General features: G+C 39.8%; 1 protein-coding gene across 5 annotated transcripts in view; it reads right to left on the reverse strand.

Annotated features, from left to right (window-relative positions):
* CPED1 (cadherin like and PC-esterase domain containing 1) overlaps nucleotides 1-21354 on the reverse strand; it is a 211074-nt gene that overhangs the window by 34370 nt on the left and 155350 nt on the right. For all 5 annotated transcript variants that reach the window (XR_012903743.2, XM_075928925.2, XM_075928905.2 and 2 more), the window contains one exon: nucleotides 4254-4371. Coding sequence is in view for 4 of the 5 variants with exons in the window: in XM_075928925.2 (XP_075785040.2) it covers nucleotides 4254-4371 (118 nt within the window). In the remaining variant the exon portion in view is untranslated. The remainder of the gene's footprint in view (nucleotides 1-4253; nucleotides 4372-21354) is intronic.

Consider the following 21354-nt stretch of genomic DNA (forward strand, 5'->3'; position numbering starts at 1 on the left):
ATATGAAAGGATGCTAATGCTCTAATTAAAGTGCAAGTTGAGATGGTAGCCTGTGCGTAAGGGTATGTCAGCATATGAGCTTGAAGATGTGATTCCCAGTTTACGTAGATGTACCCACAGTCAGTCTAGTGAACTAAAAATAGCAGTGTAGACAAGGTAGCATGGGCAGCAGCTCAGGCTAGCTGACAGAGTACAAACCCATTAGATTCCCAGGTGTGTACAAGGGTAGTTTGCTGCTGCTGTTGTCTGTGCTACACTACTATTTTCAGCGCACTGGCTCTACTCACACCAGGACAGGTACTTCTACATGAGCTAGTAACCACATGCATGTAGACACATCCTCAGGCTATGGGAGAGTTCTCCAACTGCATTTGTGTGGCATTCTTACTGGAGTTCAGGAACCTTCTGAATCTTTTAGTGCCAAGCATCTAGGAAAATGTATTGTAAGGCATCAAACTATTCCAAGCTCTGATACCCCAGTGTTTCTCGGACTTGGGTGCATCTATTGAACAGGGGTCAGAGGATGTTCAATAGATGTACCCAAGTTTGAAAAACACTGAGGAATCAGAATTTGAAATGGTTCAATGCCATACAGTACACGTTTTCCAACCGGACAGGAAACCAACGCTTTTCTATTAAATGTTCTTCCAACTCTATTAATAGTTTCCACAGTGTTGAGGTGCATTGGCAGAGCTGAGGAGTGCAGTGAGGTGGGGTGCACAGACTGAGCTGTGAAGTTCAGGGGATCACGAACTGGGGTACATTGGCAGAGCTGTGGTATGCAGGAGATGAGGTGCAGGGAGTTGGGATGCACTGGCAGAGCCGTGGAGTGCAGAAGTTGGGTGCATTCACAGTGCTGGGGTCTTCCACTCCTGAGCCCCCAACCTCTCTCTCCTCCCTTATGATCCATCCACATCTATCACCAACTGGCCAGTCCTCCTACCCTTGCTGCAGCCCCAAATCCTTCTCTCCTTATTTCTCTCCTCCTTCTTCCCTGCTATACCTCTCTTCCCCTCCTAGAAGGTGTTCACATGTCTATTTTCCCCCAAAGACTTCAATTATCTTCTCCACCCCCAAATTGTCACCCATGATTCACAGATTGCAACAACCTCCAGTCACTCAGTCCAAAGCTCCTTTTGTTCTGAGTTCTCTGTTCATTGAAGGGTGAGCTTCCAGCCATCAATCTGCATGATTACTACCTTTCAGTTTAACAGTACAGGGCAGCAGAAGGGAACCAGTTTCTTTACCATGGCTGTAATCCAGGAGTCCCTCCATGGTACAACTAGAAACTTGGGTCCTTAATGTGACTCTACATCCCCATGAAGTGCACCAAATTTCAAAGTGATCTCGTCACCCATTTGTATTGTAGAGCACTTACAAATATCAAGTTTAAAGTTTGCTGTATTGGTGCATGTGCAGTGTAAAAATAAACATCATATTAAATTCTGTTCTCATTTTGGGTCACCAAAAGATTTAGTGGGAAACCAATACTACACATTGGGTAAAATCAGACAGATTGACCCACATCATATTAAGTTTGATTTCTAGGTCCACCCCTCCCCCAAACCAACTAAAACCATTTTTAAATGGCATTTTTCAGGCCTTCTATCTTTGCAACCCTCAGCTCAAATGACTCAATTTTTTTGTCAATAGCTCCATCCTGAGCCCTCCTCCGAAGGCACACCAAATTTCAAAGATACCCAGTTAACACATGCCAGTTTTAGAGGACACTGAACAGTTGACCTTTGAACAGATATTATGAAGTACTGCTGTAATATTATTTATTAAGCTATGATTTGTTAGGTCCCCATTTTACCTTTGTTCACACAAATCCATGCAGACTTTCCATAGATTACAGTGACCCGATTCATATGTAGAAGCTTTGCAGATTTGGTTCCCTTGTTTTTAAACTCCCTTGGACAGCCGCTGTGTCTCTTTTATGTTTTGCAAAGTGCCAAGCACAAGGTCAGCTTTTAAAAATAATAAGTAGTACTAAAATCATACGGAACATTAACTATATTTTATGTTTCAGCCTGGTTCACAGCCCAGCGAAGTCAATGGGAAATTTACCAGTTGCTTCAGAAGGCATTGGATCAAACCCTTAATTATGTATGTTGATTTTTCTGATGATCACTCTATCATTTGTCCATCCTGTAGTTCCAAACTGAGACAGACTGCAGGCAACTACCTTGGTTTGACATTAATACTCTGCATTTACTGATGAAAAGGGTCCTGCAAGATGCCAAGTGCCTCCTGAGTGGTGCTGAGCCACCTTAACTCTCCTGTTCAGATCCTAGAGGACATTTCCTAAGCTCAGACCAAGGCTGTGTCCAGACTCAGGGGTTTTTTCGAAAAAAGTAGCCTTTTTTCGAAAAAACTTCCCCTGCGTCCAGACTCAAGCCGCGTTCTTTCGAAATTAATTCGAAAGAACGCGGCTTTTCTTTCGATGGCAGTAAACCTCATTTCACGATGAAGAACGCCTTCTTTCGAAAGTTCCTCTTTCGAAAGAAGGCGTTCTTCACTGTAAATAGGGCTTCTTCAAAAGAGAGCATCCAGACTCACTGGATGCTTTCTTTCGAAAAAGCAAGCCGCTTTTTCGAAATTTCTCCGTGCAGTCTAGACGCTCTCTTTCGAAAGAGGCTCTTTCGAAAGATGCTTTCGAAAGAGCCTCTTTCAAAAGAGGCTTGCAGTCTAGACATAGCCCAAGAGAATAGAAACCGGGGGCGAAATCCTGGACTTACTGCAGTTAATGAAAAACTTACAAGTTTTACCATCAGTGTTAATGTGGCTAGGATGTTGCCCCAGGTCTCTGACTCCCTATCCTCCTGACTTTTCAGGGGTTTGGAAGAGCTAGGATTTTTATGTTTCTTTGAGTGTTTAATATATTTAAAAATCAAAGGGGAGGCAAGGGAAGCTGTGTCTTAGGACTTCAGGCTGGCTCTTCAGGGCACCCGTACAGCTCTCACTGCCAGGGTCTGTCAGTAGTTACAAACTGAGAACGAATTGACAAGCTGTTTGGCTTACAGTTAACATTTGTAAACCACAGGAAAGCTGCACCATAATGTATAAATACTAAGGACTGCACATTCCACACTTGCACTGGACGTTGTCATTTAGGTGCTATTAGCTATCTTCACTTTCTCAAGAAATAATTCTCCCATTTCTGTTAGCTGTGCCCCTTGACACAACTTCATATATTGAATGTTGGTTCAATTTGGAACATTTGCAAGGCAGATAAGTTCCACCAGAAGAGTGTAATGTAGTTTATTTCATATAGCCATATGCAGCATTCAGAGCAACCTGGACTCTAAGACTTTGAGAGGCCAGAAGAGACCCAGATCTCAGGCTGCAGCCCAAGCCAGAATGTCTCCATTGCAATTAAACAGCCCCTTAGCTCAATCTCTGCAAGGCCAAGACAGCTGGCACAGTGTAGACACTGTAGTATAGACATACCCTATGTTTCTCTTGTTAATGTGATTTTAACACATTTGTCTAATAAAGGAAGATACAGACATAATTAGGGACTTATCCTGCAAAGACTTCAACATGTGCCTAATTTTATGCATATTAATATTTTGATTTGTAAAAATATATAAGCTTAAATGTTTGCGGAATGGGGTCCAATATATTTCCCATTCAAAAATATGTTCCTTTTATTAGTAACGGAAGAAATGTCGTATAGATCTTAATCTGCTTAATATCTATCTGCTGTATATATCTTACTTATTAGAAAATATATTTAAATTGTGCTCTTTGGCTTATCCATAGTGATGTTTAAATCTCTGTATTAGTTTATATAAAAGAGGGATATTTTGGTTCATTTGTTTGTTTAAAAAATGGTTATTCTTTTTGTGTATTCCAAACACGAATAGGAAACATGAAACTACAGCTGGTAAAAATGCCAATTTTTTTTCAACCCACCCCAATTTGGGGTTTTTCTTCAAAAACTTGAAAAAACATCACAAAGTAATTCCATTTAAAATGTATGTTTCTGATGAAAATTTGTCAGTGAGCCCTTCAAATAGTAACTATAGGCAAACTATCAATTTTGCGGAAACTCAGAAAAAGAGTGTCTCATAAAAGTAAACTGCCTGTCTTAATTATATCAGTAAGATATGTATGTAAAACAGTCTGTATAGAAACAAAATCAGTTTTGCTTGTGTCTGCACAGAAAAAGGACAGAGATTTTTGTGCTTTATTTTAGTGTGGTGCAGGTATTTGTGGTATAGGGAGAGAATATATCAAGAACTAACCTTTTGTGTCTCCAGCTTTACAAGTTTTAAACTGTGTCTGTGAAATTGCTGAAAGGTACGCAGGGGAGAGAGGCTGTAATCCACAAGATTCCTCCGGCTGAATTAGTGAACCACAGTCCTGAATTAAACAGAAATTAATTAAAATCACCGTACCTTATCCAAAGCATTAGACAATACGTATAGTATAAAAAAAACAACTATTTTCAAGGACAATTAATGGAAGAAAAAAATTACTGGGGCTGACTCTGAAATCTATTTGTCCTTTTACATTCAATACATCTTCAAATGTACTTACTAGTGAGTACACTAAGCAGTTCCCTGTGCCTCTTTTTTGTATAAAATAAATATACTTTAAATTTTAATAGCCATGTAATTTGTACTTGTTGCCCACATTAATTTCATATGGAAAACCTACACTCACACAAAATGTTTACTTGATATGTGCTCAAATAGCTTGAAGAAATAGATGTACATCCTCAATCTCATGTGCAAGGGAAAAAAGAGAGGAAGAGAAAAAAGGAACTTCGAGAGTAACAAATGATTGAGCTGCCAGAGTGGTTAGCTTGGAAAGATTATTAGCTGGTGTGGGAGATAGATGTAATGAAATATATTTTGCTGCAACAGTGTGTGTTATGCATACTACAGACAAAAGAAAGACCCAATATCTATCCATAGCTATACTAATAGCTGTACTGAATGATACATATAAATAATACTCTATGTCAAATAATGCTTATAATTGAAATCTTTTTCTTATACATAGCATTTTTCTTTTCATATTTACTGTAAATGTGCATGTGTGAACTTAGATCTACAATTAATACAAATACGATGTCTTTGTATCTAGAAATAGAGATAAATTATTCAATCCACAGAGAATACTGAAATATTAAATTACACTGATGGAAGGGTGTACACTGTAAACGCATTTTATGGAATAGCCTGGTTTCCTGCAATTTGATCCTTTCTACTAAATGTTATGGACTTCAGAATCTGTATAATGGAATTTAATTAATATTTGGCACTTTAGAAATCTGGCAGTAACAATTTGGCATCGCAATCATGTTAACATTAGAAGTTTTAAAGTTTGTGGGTGAATGAATTTCATTGGCTTCAAGGAAATGAGTCTGTCTGAAAATTGCTTTAGGGGTCTGATTCTGTGAGGCATCACCAACTTCCAATGCCTTCAGTGGGACTATTCAGGTGCACAACAATTATTAGCACTTCTAAGACTTAGCAGGCTTGAGCCATTGCATTTTAAATAATGTATGGTTCTTGCATATATAATAAACAACCGTCTGTGCTATGGTATAACTGGTATAATCTGCACTGTGCTTTTTGTGATAGATTACTATATTATGATTTTCTTCATGTATAAAAAGGTGGATTAATTCCTGCTTTAAGTGCTTAGCTTAAATGTAACTATGACAATGTGACACACGCTTCCATGATACATTTAAATGTTTTTGGTATTATAACTGTGAAAATGAAAATATGGCATGAGACAGAGATAAAAAATTATTTTGTTTCTATTACATGAAAAATACAAAAATCTGACTGCAACATATATTAAGTCACATATTTAAATACACTGGTTAAGTTAAATATTATTCTATTGCAATTTCAATTCTCTAATTTGATTTTTAATTTTACATAGCATTAGAGTATTACTTTTAAATAATTATATACATATTATACAGTGGCAAACAATTTAAATAGACAAAATAAACCATATAAAGAATGAGCATTATATAAAAAGGTTTGTCATACTGAAAGAAGAACAAAATGGCAGGTTTAGAAGAAGGTAGTGAATTTATAGTTCACCTATTCATGGAATTATATTGATTTGTGTTTGATTCTTTTTAATTTTGCTTAAATGATATTAAAATAAATACATCTGCTGACAGTGTATTTAAAATATTCACAACTGCTTCTAAAATGCACAGTAATATTTAGAACAATGTTTTTAATATACTATACTTGCCTCCACCTTCTAATTAGAATAATGAATGAGTGACAATCAGTTAGGTGTTTAGAGCATTGGTCTGAAATCCTAGCTGCATTTAAGTCAACAGGATTTTTGCCACTGACTTGAATGGAGCTATGCAGTAACCCTTGAACTATTAAATACTAATGTTCCTTGATTTTTAGGGTAGTTTAGCAGATATATCTAAAACACAAAAGCAAAGTGCTCTTTCATATAAGGCCCGATTCAAAGCCCCTTCCAGTCAGTGGAAAGACTATCATTGACTTTAGAGTTTGGATCATCTAAATGCACAAGGCTAACTGTAGCGGGAGACAGATGTATGTCTGGGGTTTCTTTACATTACCAACTTATTCCCTGTTTTGCATTTCACAGTTAAAGAAGGCTGATATAACCAAATGCATGACACTGAGTTTTTCAAGTGTCAACACTTGATGTCCTCTTGGAGTCTCAGGGTCTGGACAGACTGCACAGATATTTGACAGTATTACTTAAACTAACATTAACATCAGAAAGTTTCTACCATGCAGCACAACAATTTGTACAAGGCTTCACAAGGAAGGCCTAAATTCCTGAATAGCCTGCTCTTTGCTCTCAAGACACTGCCATAAGATAACTTAACAAGGTTTTTCTTGTTTAGACTTGTGCACAATGTAGGTTTTTAAACAAAAACCATATTCTTTGATTTTTCAACTGCATTCATTGGGAGATACCATCAAGAGCAAATTTTGTCTGGTTGCTTATATTCACCTGGACGGTTTCATTTGTTAAAAGGCATGCGGTCTGCAATAGTACACCACCTTTCATATACGATTAAAAATCTTTAAACTATTCAGAATACAAAACTTGGAGGTCACTATTTTTGTTTAATAGCAAAATTCCCAGCTCAGAGCAGGCTAATCTTTTATGATCAAAGACATGTTTAATATTGCTATATAAAAATGGAGCTGAGGCAGCCAGAGGTCAGGAACTAACATTTACTGTAGCTCCATGTATGGTACATTAAGAGCTTTATTAACAGCATGTGGATTTGTCAAGTTCCCTATAGGTACTGCAGTGCCATGACACCCCTCTCGCCATGCCCTAAGATGAAACGTCTTGTGATCTTAAGTATATTTACAAACTATCACTCACTTCAAAGATGAGAGGCAGCTAAGCAAACTTAAATGATATTTTCCCCTTTGTGTTTATGCCTGTGAATACTCATTTTTAAAAGGCAGAAAAAAAAGAGCTTTGCACGCCTGGACTGAAATCAAAATAAAGCTCCCTGAAATATGTATTTCAACACATAATTAGAATTGATTTTTCATCTAACCAGTATCAGAAAACTTCACTTTTATCTTTACAGAAAATATCCAAGGCAATAGCCTCTCTCTTATGGTGAGAGCCAAGAAACACTGACAGTGTTCCTTACCAGTCCTACTGAACAAATAAAGGAGCAGTGTATCAGAGCTTATCATGAAATAATGAGAAATAAATAACTAAGCTCATGGGCAACTGATTTCTTCTCTTAAATATCATGAATATGGATAGTAATCACATCTCTTTATACCACCACAAACCCAAGCTTGTCCAGAATGGTGGAAGAGATAAACCTTTGTTCATCAAAATGGAGCAGAAGAGGCTTTTCATGACTTCGACTTGACTCTTGAACTTCCAGTACTATCTTGCCCAGTGTTTGCTCTTCCTCCTTACAAACCATGCAGTCATTGGCTGACTGGTGCTGATCAGATCTCCTTTAGGTAGCATGCAGCCCTCTCTTCACAACATTCACATTGCTGCCCTACTTCATTTAACTCTTTAAATTTTAGAAACAACAGACTCAAACATCTTGTGAAGCAGGCTATTTTGAACTCTCTTGAAATCTTTTTATGATTTCCGGGACTATTTAATCTGGTTCTATTTAAACTAATGCATATTGCTCAGTAAGTCCTTTCATCTGTCTCTTTTTAGTCTATCTAGTTCTACTTTTTATACATCACTAGAGCTTGATGAAAAGTGATTAAAATGGTACTATGAAAGGAATGCTAATAAAATTAGTCAAAGAATGCGTTAATAAAAAAGTGAAATTATAGCTCATGGGAGGAAACAAATTGTGAACAGATGGATTAGTTCCACTCTATCAAGTTTATTAATATTGCAGTAACAAATGAGAGGCCAGTCAGCATGCTAACTTCTATTTAATTTGCTCTCTATATCTGGTTGAATTAATCAGTGATAGATGAACCACCAAAGATTCAGATGTTCAGTTTAATTCAAGTCAGTATCCAAAAACATAGTGCCTTAAATCAGGGGTGGGGAACCTTTTGTGGGTGGAGGTGGAGCCACTGACCCACAGAAAAATTAGTTGGGGGCTGCACTCAAGTGAGAAGCAAAGTGAGAAGCCCTTGACTGAGGAGAAAGACACTCCCCACATTCCCCTTGCACACCAGAGGCTAGGGGAACCCAGGTTAGTATATTTTCTTTGCTCCAGCACTGCGGGTGGATGTCTGGGGGGCTGGAGCACCAGCACAGGCTCCCCAGTGCTGAGCCTCAGGGGCCAGATCCAGGCAAGCTGGGGGCCACATCCAGACCCAGGCCTGAGGTTCCCAACCCTGGTTTAAATGAAAACCTTTAAGGCTTGCAAAAATAGAAAACTCATTCAAGTAGCTCTTGAGAAATTGCATTGGGCGTTAGGAACCTAAATACCTCTGTGGATCTGAGCCTTATTTTCCCTGTGCCCCAGTTCCCCATGTGCAATATTGGAGTAATAGGCTGGGAGTGTTGTGACAACAAATATATTAAAATATTCCCAGGAAAACAGCTTCTGCAGTAATAGAGGGCCATAAAAGTGCCGTAGCTAAATAAGACTAAAAAAGTGATGGGCAATCTACAGCATGTGCGCCATAAGTGGCACACAAGCTGATTCTGAGCGGCATGCTGCGGGAACACAACCCCACCTCCTCCTGCATACAGCAGGGAGCCCGCCTGCTTCTGGAGTCTTCCCCCTTTCAATGCGCCCAGCAGTGGTGGGGGGAGGCGGCACTGGGGCTGAGGCAGCGGCTTCTCTGGTGTCCGGGGTTGGCCCAGGAACTGCGTGGCCACGGTATAGCGCCTCCAGCCTCTGGGGATGGCCCAGGAACTGCATGGGCATGGCAGCAGCACCTCCGGGCTCTGGGGTTGGCCCAAGAACTGTGTGGACGAGACAATGGTGCCTCTAGCCTCTGGGAGGACAGCTGGGAAGTCCTGGCCCCAGCTTCCACCCTGGGAAAGGCTGGACCTGGGGCAGCGGTGTGGCATGGGAGTGCCAGGGAGATGCTATGGTGCTGGCTGCTGCTGCGGCAGGGGATCAGGCTGCCGTTCTTTCTGTAATCATTACTAGCAGAGAGGTTCTGGAGACAGAGGCTTGTGTGATGATTAAAGTATCAAACAACAAGCCTGAGATCGGAGAACTCAGAAAGGGAAAGCAAGGCCAAGGATCACACTAAGCAGTAGGATTTGCATCTTTATTCATTTATTTATTAATGAAGCTGCTCATATGTAAGTAGGACTATTATTGATCTGATCTTTGCAGTCCATCTCAAGGCGAAGGATCTGCAACTCCCATGATACAGACATCAGCCCAACGTTTAGCATTGTTTTTACTCAGCCTCAGGGATGGTTAGGTCAGCATACATGGCTTCCAGGTCCTGGAGTGGGGAGAGCAATTGAGACAGGGGGCTAGGGCATTGTCAGGGCTCAAGATGCTGGGCTAAGTTCATGATGCCTCTCAGCAAGGTGGTTGCCAATTCTGATACATGGGTCGATCTGATTGTTGGGAGAGGACAGCAGTGCAGTCTGTGCCAATCCAAAACTGATGACATTGTGTGGCCTCATTCCAATCGGCGTCTGTGGAGAGGCAATGGGGTTGGCAGTGACTGGACAGCTAGCTGATGCCTTTGCTGTAGAACTTGCAGCACAGCTTCAGTAGTTTGGGTACATGTGATAACCAACAGGTCCTGAATGAACTGCTCCAACTGTCCCAGGATAGGGCTGGACTGATCCAAGTGTGGGGAGGACTGGGCCAAGGCCTCCCCCATGAACAGACTAATAATGAGCCCTGCCTTGATCTGTGGGGAATGATTGGGAATGTAGCAAGAGGAGCTGGCACTGCCTTAGGAAACCTCAAGCTGACCACAATCACCATCAAATTTGTCTGGCAATAGGACTTTGGTTGTGGGGAGCAAGAGCCAAGGGTTCTAGTGAAGCTATATGGGCTTATATGGCTGGATTCTGTGCCTGCAAGGTGGATGTCTGCTAGTTCTGTATGAGCCCCACTAGCTCTGCCAGGAAAAAACTGGCATGAGTGGGGTCCATTGTAGAGTGGTGGGCCCCAACCTTTGTACTAGCTGACTAGACTATGGGTGGTCAGGCACAGGGTGGAAATGAGAGTTTTTCCTACTGGTTAGAGCTGGCTCCAGGTTGGACAGAGTCCAGGAAATGAGCAGAGGGTGAGTAGTGGAGGGACAAAAGCTGAATGCCAGAGCTGGAGGCTCGACCAGAAATGTAAGCCAGAGACAGATCTGGGGATCAGAGCTGGAATTCTAACACCAGACGGAAACAGAGACCGGAGTAGAGCAGGAGCAGGGACTGGAAACAGAAACTGGAAAAAGGGAGAGTACAAGTGCAGGCACCAGATGCATCAAGAAGCCTCTGACCTGCTGTGGGGACCAGGCTTATAAGTAAGGCTAGTAAATCAGCAGCCAGTCAGAGCCAATGATTAATCTGTCAGTACAGCTGGGCTCATTGGTTGTCTAGCTGTGAAGCTAGTCAGGGAGCAGGCCAGGATCCGGTCCAAACTCATCCAGCCCCTGACAGTCCTTAGACCTCCTTCATTCCAAGGAAGTAATATGTCATTTTGACAGTGTAAATGCTTTTTGTCCATAGGTAGATACTGTATGAATTAGGAACATTCACTGTACTACATTTATGAAAAGTAGAATAAGTAAAAAGAATTCAGGTAGGGATCACGAAGGCCTCACTCTTACACCAGGAGAATTCTAAGAATCTGAAAAGCTCAGAGATGTCTCAGTAGTAACTAAAACACTGAAAATAGCTTTGATGAATGTAAACAATCAACCCCAGTTCATTAAAATCAACTTATTATAAATATGTGTTTTGCAAAATATTTCAAGCTGTCCACATTTCTTGTAAAAATAAAAGTAATTAGTCACAGGACTTTTTTCTTCAGATAAAACTTGAACATTCCCATGGATTTTCTATGACATTTTCTAAGTAAACATGCATTTCTAATTCAATAAGTTTCATTTTTCCTATTTAAAAATTGCTCACCATGGGCTTGATTTACAAAGGGACCATATCATATAGCTCCCCCTAGATGCCCTACAGCTAAGCGGCATTCTCAGATCCAAGTTAGGCATCCAGACTCCCTTTACAATATATGGGGAGAACTAGTTCCCTAGAAAAGGGATTCTCAGAAGCCAGCAAATCAAGCAGTAAGCCTCCTATACCTTATAGAAAGGTTTTCAGTATTGATTTGAAGACTTCAGGAAATGGCAAAGTCATTATCTCCCTACCTAGTTTGCTCCACTGGTTAATCACTCTCACTGGTAACAATTTGTGCCTTATTTCTAATCTGAATGTGCTTTAACTTCCAGTCATTTACTGGTTATTCCTCTTGCCATATAATCATTGCAAATTACCATTTTAACAATAAGCCAAAAGTATTTGATCCATGAAATGAAAAATGTCTGTTTTTGCAAAATGGAGTGCTAGCTATAAGCAATACTTTTCAAAACCAATATTGAAAAATTGCATTTGTAACAACATATTCTTTTTACATAGTCATAGGAAAAAGAAATAATTGTAGTCATTTTTATAGGATTTAAAAGTTACACCAAATAAAAATAAAACAAGCAAAATGAGGTGTTTTTTGAATCATTAAGAAAAAGTATTCATATTTTCTTTACAATTAATGCTAAATCAAGTTATTTTAAAATACTTAAGCATAACTAAAAAAAAAAAGATGCTCTGTTTCTTCATTTGACAACATGAGCCTTGGATTGCAAAGCCAAAAGAGATCAATATGAAGATCTAGTCTGAGATTCTGGGTAGCACAGATCATGGAATTTCTTCAAAATAATTCTCAGCACACATCTCTTAGAAAAATATCCAATCTTGATTTAAGAACTGGGAGTGATAGAGTATCCATCATGATACTGGGTAAATTGTTCCTGTGGTCAGTTACTCTCACCATTAAAATGTTATGCCGTATGTCCAGTCTGAATTTATCTAGCTTCATCATTGGATTATGTTACAATAAATGGCACGGAAGGACTTGCATAAGACCTCAGCCTTTGAGAGGGGAAGAAGACCTTCACCCTAGCTGTGAGTGTGTATATAAACGATAAAGCTTTAAGAACAGAACACTTTCCCCCCATCTCTTCTTATCTAATGAAAACACCACTGAAAACAAGATACTTTGAAAGAATATTTGGCAATGATCATATTCTAAAATTAAAGGCTGTGGTGAACGCAAGCAAAGTCTGTAACATAAGTGAAAATAAATACTGTATATTGATGCTTACAGATGATGTCTGATTAACACACATACTTTCCTTTCAATATGCAGCAGCCTTTGTAGGATAGCATGAAAAGTTTCAAGTGATTGACTTTTTTGCCTTTGGAAGACATTATGTATTTTGTACAAGAGAACTGCAGACTTTCATTTAGAATATTTTCCCCTTATATCTTTGAACTACGTCCTGAACTAAATTTACCATATTCCCAGACCAACTGTCATTTAACAGAAACAGCTGGGAAACAGGAATAAAACAGACAAATCTGTTTTCCTAGTGCACCTTGGAATCTAACCTTTTAGTGCTTTATATTTAAAAACTATAATGGTGTCTAAATTGACCCTATTAGATTTGCAGCATACTTGCTGTTTTAATCACAGAAGCTGATTTCATGGATTTTTATTAATCATCATCTCTTTCAAAAGATACTGCTTAAAGGTTTGCCTTATGGTGCAGAGCAGACAGAAAATACAGTGTCCTTAGAGCTTGATGGCTTTCTGAACAGCAGACAGCATGCAGGTAGCTTTCACATATGGACAGAAACAGATTGCATGCAGTTAGTGCCGATTGAGCAGACTGACGTTACAATTCACCCTGTGCTCCATGGCAGGCAGCTCACAGCAATCTAACTCCTTCCTAGCCATTTTATTCACCCAGAGTAATCAAGCAGCTGTTAGATGAACTAGCCCGTCACCACAAAGGTATCTAATTAGTTCTGAAAATGGAATAATGTGCTCAGTGGCAGCACTTAGACTACTGCACAAGACCCTAATCAATGAGATTGAATTACGAATTCACTGTCCACTGAGATCAGAAGAGCAAACCCACAGTACTGTCGAAAAAGGACATTTTAAAAAGCACTATTACTTAAAATGCTCTCTCCATTTCCACAATAATCACCAAATGAGGTCTGGCTCTGCAAGGTGATGAGCAACTGGGACTCTCAGCACCTCACAGGAGTAGACTGTCCCTCACATGACTAAGCAAACCTCTTCTCCAAGAAGCCACATTATTTTCCTAACAGCGTACCCCTACCCTTGTGGGTACCCGGAGGTCTTCCAGAGGATACATCATCAAGTCATCTAGTTTTACAATGGGCTACATAAAAAGCACTACTGAAGGCAGTACAAACGACAATTTCATACAGACAATGACTTGTTTTTGTTCTCTATATTGTACACTGAAATGTAGTACATTTATATTCCAGTAGATTTATTTATAATAGTGTGCTGTGACACTTTTCACATTTTTAGGTCTGATTTTATAAGCAAGCAGTTTTTAAATAAGATGAATCTTAAGGATATGCAGAATAAATCTGGCTACTGAAAGGGGTGTAGTAGCCTGAAAAGATTGAGAGCTATTGTCCTTGAGTACTTTACATTGGTGCTGAGTCATATATCTCAGTTATGGACCACAACTGGCTCTTCAGTGCTCTTGCAATAAAATCTGCTTTCACTCTGAGGCTCCTTTATGCTACTTGAGTTGTGTAAAAGGAGTCTTCAGTGTAAATAAGAATCAGGCCTATTGTAAAGTGCTTCTTGCAAGACAAAATCAGCTGTGGCCTTATTATGTGCTAACTGATGCTCTGGGTAATGGGCTCAAGTTGTTTCATTGGCACGAATCCCAGATAAATCAAAGCTAAATAAAATCCATTGTCATCATTTGTTGCATGCTGGCAATTGGCTTGGCACTGCCGTACAGTCAGATCCTGGAAAGTGTGAATCCCTTCCAAAAAGGTACCGAATGTCCTGTACTTTCATTGACCTCAGAAGGAGCATATGGGCATACACAATAGTCCAGAACTGAGCCTCTGCAAGCTTAGTATGCACCTCAGCAAAACATATACAGCAAGTTCCAATATTCATTTTTATTGTGATCTTAATATTAAACTTGCAATTGAATGCTAAATGCCACATTTATCTTGAACTGTTTTAAGGGTAATGTCATTAATTCATTTAATAGTATTATCAGCAAACTGCATTGTCATGAAGTCTTCTTGTAACAAGGTCAGCTCTCCAGCTTTACCTGAGTTTTCAGCATGACACTCAAATTAAGGTGTAGTCTCACCCAAAGCAGATGGGGTAATAAAAGCACAATGCTAAACCATTTTAAGCTATTAAAGAAAAAAGCAGACCACGAAGGAAAAGGTTGAGCATAACTTTATACTGATTTTTATCACTTGCTGTCCTTCAGTATCCACACATAGTCACTGGGGAGTTGTCTGGCCACATGTGTTTTGCTCCACATCTGTCAATTAAAGCAGAGACCTGGCTGCAAAATGCAGCACCCTATAACATTGTGTGGATTTCTGTCACTCCCGAGAACATTTTGGGCCCATAAAGCAAGGAACAATTTACCTTGAGACTGGAGTTTGTTCAACAATGTCTTATATGCTATTGCTCTGATACTGTTCATATTATGTAAAGAGAGTCATACTAGTTATTTCAGACCAGAATTATAGAATTTCAACATAAATGAAAGGCAAATCTAAATATGACCACACTAATGGTATGTCTACACTTGCCAGGGCAAAAACTCAAGGGTTTGTCCCAAAATCACATTAGCGTCTTCATTGGAAATCCACATTTTGTACTGAAACAGTTGAGTGGTCCCACAATGCAGTAGGTTCTTTGAAATTCAACAGCCCTGGCTGCAGGTATGCACTCCTCCCTTTTAGCTCCATTCTGACAGCTGGTGCTGTCACTGCTCTTGGACACAAAACAAATCACTACTATGGAATACCCCTGTTGACTCTCACAATGCAAACAGTGGCAGGCAGACAGAATGTGCTGGGTAGAGTCAGGGAGGGTGGCTGGGGTTGAGGTCAGGGTTTCCATCTCCTCCTGCTTCAGTACCGGGTTGCTTCTATCAGCTGCCACACACATATATCCATCCCTGCCACAGTAACGATTTGCTTTGTGTCCTAGAGTTGTACATAGTGGGATAGCTACCACAATGCACTCCCCTCATTGGCGATGCAAATGATGTACGTGTAAACACGCTCTGATGCTTCTGGAAAACAATGTGAACACAAACCAGCATTTTTCTTTTAGTGCTTTTCTATCACTGACAAAACTGTTTGCAAAAAAACGACTGCAAATGTAGACAATCTGACAAATAGGTATCTTTTAGTCCTTCACATTACAATGATTTCCATAGCCAAAAAAGCATATCTGATTTGCTTTATATCTTACTGAAATGCATGGCATATACAACAAAACCTATTGTATAGGCATAATATTCCAGTCAGTCCAGTACATTATGTTGCTGACCTATAAAATTTAGAAGCATCCCAATTATCAGATAATGGAAATGTTTACGGTACAATGGCTGGAAACTGTGACGAAGATGGTATGAGCCTATAACAGTTGGAGGTCCAAAATACAGAGAAAAATCCCTGATATTACACAACTGTATTCATACTTTGAAAGGTAACCATGGTCCAGATTATACAATAAAGTTCTGTTTGTTTTTTAAGTACCCACTAATCTGCTGCAGATAATTCAATTTCTTGATAAGTGATCACTGCACATGACTTGAAGATAAGAAAATTATTGGAGAGGACATTATGTTCTCTGGGATGGGAATGAAGGTTTTGGGACAAAAATAAAAAAACCTTAAATCCAGTTGCATATATTGGGATACCAAATGTCCTCTCAATGACCAAGAGCTTCCAAAGATTAGTTCTATAAGTCTCTCTGAAGAGTAGGTCCATAGAGTGAGATCCACATTTGTGAAAGGGCTGAATCTGGAATATTTGAGCAGTCATTGCAGCTTGATGAGCAGAGATCTGGTGAAAAATTGACTTTGAAACGTTTCTCTCACGTACTATAAATTTAACCAAAAGGCAAACTGTCAAACTGTCTTACTAAGAGTAAATAATCAAACAGCTTACCTAAAAACCTTAATCAATTTTAGGCAAATGCTTCCTATGTTTTTTAAAATATTCCAGTCACTACAGACTGCAAAGGAATGTCATGTCATCACTACTCTATAACACAAATGTTAAAATAAACTCAGGGTTTGGGATTTGCTTTTTTAAATAATTGCAGGTTTGTCAAATCTGCTATTTGATGCTATGAGTATTTAAATTTTTCAAACAAAATAAGATATGCCTAAATAACTTGGTAACTTCAATTGAATAAATAGCCACAATTTAGCATTTTCAGCTTACTATTTTGTGTGTTTTTTAGCCTCAGTTTTGGTATGTGAAAACATGATAATTTTATCATCAATAGAATGAAAATGTATATTCATTTACATTCACTTTTTGAAATCAAATGTATCAACAGCAACATCCACCAAAACTAAATTCTTATTTAGAGTGGAGTTAAGTGTGCTCACAAATGAAACACTAAAAGAAACAGCAAAACAGTAACATCCAGTCAAGTGGCCCTAGTATAATAACATGGCATTATTCATCTTTAAAGCACAGCTCACTGGGCCAACCTATTGGACTGGTAGAGGGAAGCTTCAGGTGGTATGTGTGCAGCTGTTGGGGAAGGAGGGAACTTACGTAGAAGGACTTCCTGCCCCAACCAACCATATGTGATTTTATGTCTATTTTTTTTCTCACGGTGGGACTTATTTCAACTCTGTTAATGCAGTAACACTTAATGTGTCTCCAGCAGGAAGAAGAATTGAAATGGGACAAAGGTTCTTAAATTCTTTTTGAGAGAGACTGAGCTACTGTGGGTGTTGAGTCTCCAAAGTGCCCTTAATTCCGTGCACTTTAAGCAAGTGAGGGCTCTCTTAAATCAATCCTATTTGAAATCAATGTGACTACTTCTATGCTTATGGCTGAGAATTTGCGTAAGTGCACTTTGCTGAATTGGGGTCATAGCACTAAGCACATTGCAGGATCAAGCCATCCTCCTGCTGCTGGTGTGAGGAAAGGGGATTCTTCATCCCCAGGAGTAGTGTTTTCTCTCTAGCTTCTCTCTCGCTAGATGACAGCTCCATTTCAGAGCTATCAGCTAGGAAATCTTGCCTCAAGCTGCATCAATTTTTTCTGAAGCTACAAGTCAGTAAGCAGAGCTGTTGGAAATACATGCACAGTACCGCTTCTGACTAATTACCTACTTGCTATATAAGACAGATGGTTTTAAAGGTGGCTGTGTTCTCTGACCTTTTGGAAGGGTATGGGCTGATGATGACTTCTCAGGGGTTTGCCACTGTAGGGACCTGGAGTAGTAACTGGTTCAGATAAATATTTTTTTTGTTCCTAACCACCCAAAAGCTAAATCAAATCTTTCCTGAAATGGTTGATTAACTTTTCAACTTATTTTTCATTTCCCTCTGTGCTTTTGGGTTTTCTTTGAGACCAGAAGCAGGAAAGCTGTAATACCCAGTGAAAGACGAATCTTGAAGCATTTCTGGCTTGACTGTAAGCGAGCAGCATAAGAAATTCTACAGCAAACATTGTGCTCATGAGATTTCCTGACCAATTTTAAAGGCACAAAGTCGCTACATCTGAATGAGTATAAATTCTGAGGTGCTTCTCTGAACTGAACTCAAAGCATTTTGAAACTGCCCCCAAAATTAGAGTATCATCAAACAGCTACAAGTATAAACCAATGTACGATTCAGTCTAATGTAAAATTGTATTCAAGTCATTGGACAGAACCAACTATACAAATAATTCTTAGCTAGCAAAAGGAAGGTAAGAATAAAAGCACATCATAACAGACTCTTTGTTTTAATTGTTGCGACCAAGTCAAAGTCTGTTCTGCATCTCATTGTACAACAAGAGACACAAGTTTGTGACTTTAGAGAAGTTCTAAAACTTTAGAAAACAAAGGACAATCACTTGAGAAGCCATCATCTCACCGAGTACAATAATTCCTCATTTAACATGTGGCCGCTTTACACGTTTTCGCAATAGCACGATTTTTTTTTTTAGGGAATGTTTTTTGAATTACATGACCATCCCTGGAATAACACGATTTCCCCAGCCAGCCCATTGCCAGCGGCTGCGCGGGGCTTCCTCTGCCTCCCTACAAAGTGGCGGAGGGTACGCCTCTCGCTGCGCCATTCCCCGCTGACTCCCCCTTGCCGGATGCCTTGTCCCCTCTCCTCCACCCCCGCTTGCAGGCCAGTGGATGGGTTTCTCCCACTGGCCTGTTGCTGGTGGCTGCGCGGGATTCCCCCGCCTCCCTGAAAAGCAGTGAAGAGTTCGCCACTTGCCACGCCGTTCCCCTGCGACCCCCCGCCCCCCTCGCCAGATGCAGTGCAGGTCCCAGCAGACCCATCACAGGGGCATACTCCCAACCCAATCCCCCTTCCCTCTCTTCCCTTTCCCTTCCCCAGAGTCAAACACCTCCCCTCCCTGCTGTAACCCAGTCCCCTTTCTCCCCCAACCTTATGTCCCGATCCCATCAGACACCACTGCATGAAACGCAACCCCCACCTTTTCCAGTATTTTCAATGGGAAAATTGACCTCGCATAACATGTTTTCACTTAACAGGATCATTTTCTGAAGAGTATCTATAGTGTTAAATGAGGAATTACTGTACCAAGAAATCTTATCTGAATTTATTTCCTTTCTTTAAATTAAAAATAAAATTCCTTAAAAAAAAAGTGTCTTAGAATTTATGGGGCCCCATGCAACGTTATTAAACTGGTGCCCCCTATGCCCAACTTGCTCTTAGCAACACAAACATAAGGTTACAGTAGTAGAAAACGTGTACGTTATTAAAACCAGTTTAAACAAATTAAGCTATAATGTTGATGGGCTATGCCGCCCCTCATTGCTGACACACACCAGGCTTTGTATGAAGCAGATGCTGCGACAACTCAGGCATAGGAGGGACAAGGCAGCAAAGGATACTAAGCACCTGGCCCAGACTGCCTCACAGCCGTGGAGAGTTGATTTCCCTGTACCCACTCCCTTATGCAGAATACGCCACTTTGGCACATTAAACTTGGAGAATACGGCCCCTGCATAAGGCAATTGCAGCATACACTGGGTGTGCAGGAGCTGACCTGCTATTACCTGGTGTCCCAGTCAGGGCATGGTGCCCACAGTAGCGCCCCACCCTCCCTTTGCTGTTTGGCCCCCTCCCCCATACCCTAATCCCTGCAGCCCTTCATGCCTACACAATAAAAGCTGCCAGGGGAAGGAGCTGAGCCAGAGAGAAACTGTTTGGCTGCAGTGTGCATGAAGCATTGGGCCAGGCCAGAGCATCTCAATGCCATACTTGTATGTGGTGCCCCAAATTTTCTGGTGCCCTACACAGCCACATATGTTGTGTATACCTAAGGACAGGCCTGGTAAAAGATGATAAAATCCTGGACTAAAGACAAAACCCAAAGGTTGATCCCCAACATACCATATTAAATATAAAAAAAAGCTGAAAATGTCAACTATATAACAATGTATTTCAGCTTCTTTACTGTTGTCTTTACTGAGTCTCTTCTTTCTTCTTCCACTTTATTTTCCAAAACTAACCTTCATGTGGAAAAAGCACTAACCCCTCTAAGGGCTTCATCCTTCACCATTCAAGTCAGTGGGAGTTCTGACATTGACATCCGTGGAAAAAGGATCAGATTTTAAGAGAGTTGAACCACTTAGGGTCTTATCCATCTCACTCATATATACTGTATATCCTACAAATCATCTTGTGTGTCTCATGGGATTTGTATTGTGCTGCGTATTTTGTCCTTCCGATGTTAAACAGCCCAAGGACATACTGGTCTGAGGATGGGGTTTTGATAAGAAATATAACACACTAAATATTTGCATTTCAATGGATAACCCCAAATTCCACTCAGAGCTTTTGTTGTCTCACAATCTTAACTTAAGCACATGTGTTACTGTACGCACATGAGCAGACTCAGTGACTTCAATACCGAGGTGCAAAAGTTAGTGTGTGCAAACTGGGAAAACTATACAGTGTATGGAGAATATATTTTTATTCTAATCCATTCTCTTTTCATCTTTTTCCTTTAGTAAGAGTCAGAATTAAGATTCAAACCATGTTACAATGACAACTCTGATGAGGATGAGCATATGCACAGAGTGAACACCAGGATCATAGATAAATGTATGCACACTAGTCTTTAGGATGCCATCTCTGTTCTCTGGCACCTCATCATGATATTTATTTCTTTTAAGTTTGCTGCAAAGCATAAGAAGGAATCCAAGCTACTATCAAACAGGAAACTAAACAAATAACTGAACTGATAAGTAATATACAGCAGTTTCTCTAAAAATATCTGTAGCACAAGCAGTCAATGACTGTATGAGCTTTGAAGCTTACAAACAGTTAATGAGAGAAATAAAGAGCCATAATGAAAAACATATCCTTGAGATGAAACTTGAAAATTGTAACATTTTAGATTTGTTGTTTTGGTAAGGAACTGGAATAGGACTTTAACAAAATGAATTTTAACAGATGATACCCTTCCACATTTTTCATGTAGATTTGTATTTTCTTCTAAGACTTGTTATTAATTTTATTATTAAAGGAATAATCAAATCCCTACAAAGCCTGACATATCTTTAATCTGTGATTTAACTCTCATTTGATTCTTCAGTGAAAGCAGCAACAAAGTACA

The sequence above is a fragment of the Pelodiscus sinensis genome, chromosome 1, assembly GCF_052426305.1.
Source record: "Pelodiscus sinensis isolate ZL-2025 chromosome 1, ASM5242630v1, whole genome shotgun sequence".
Taxonomy (NCBI): Eukaryota; Metazoa; Chordata; order Testudines; family Trionychidae; genus Pelodiscus; species Pelodiscus sinensis.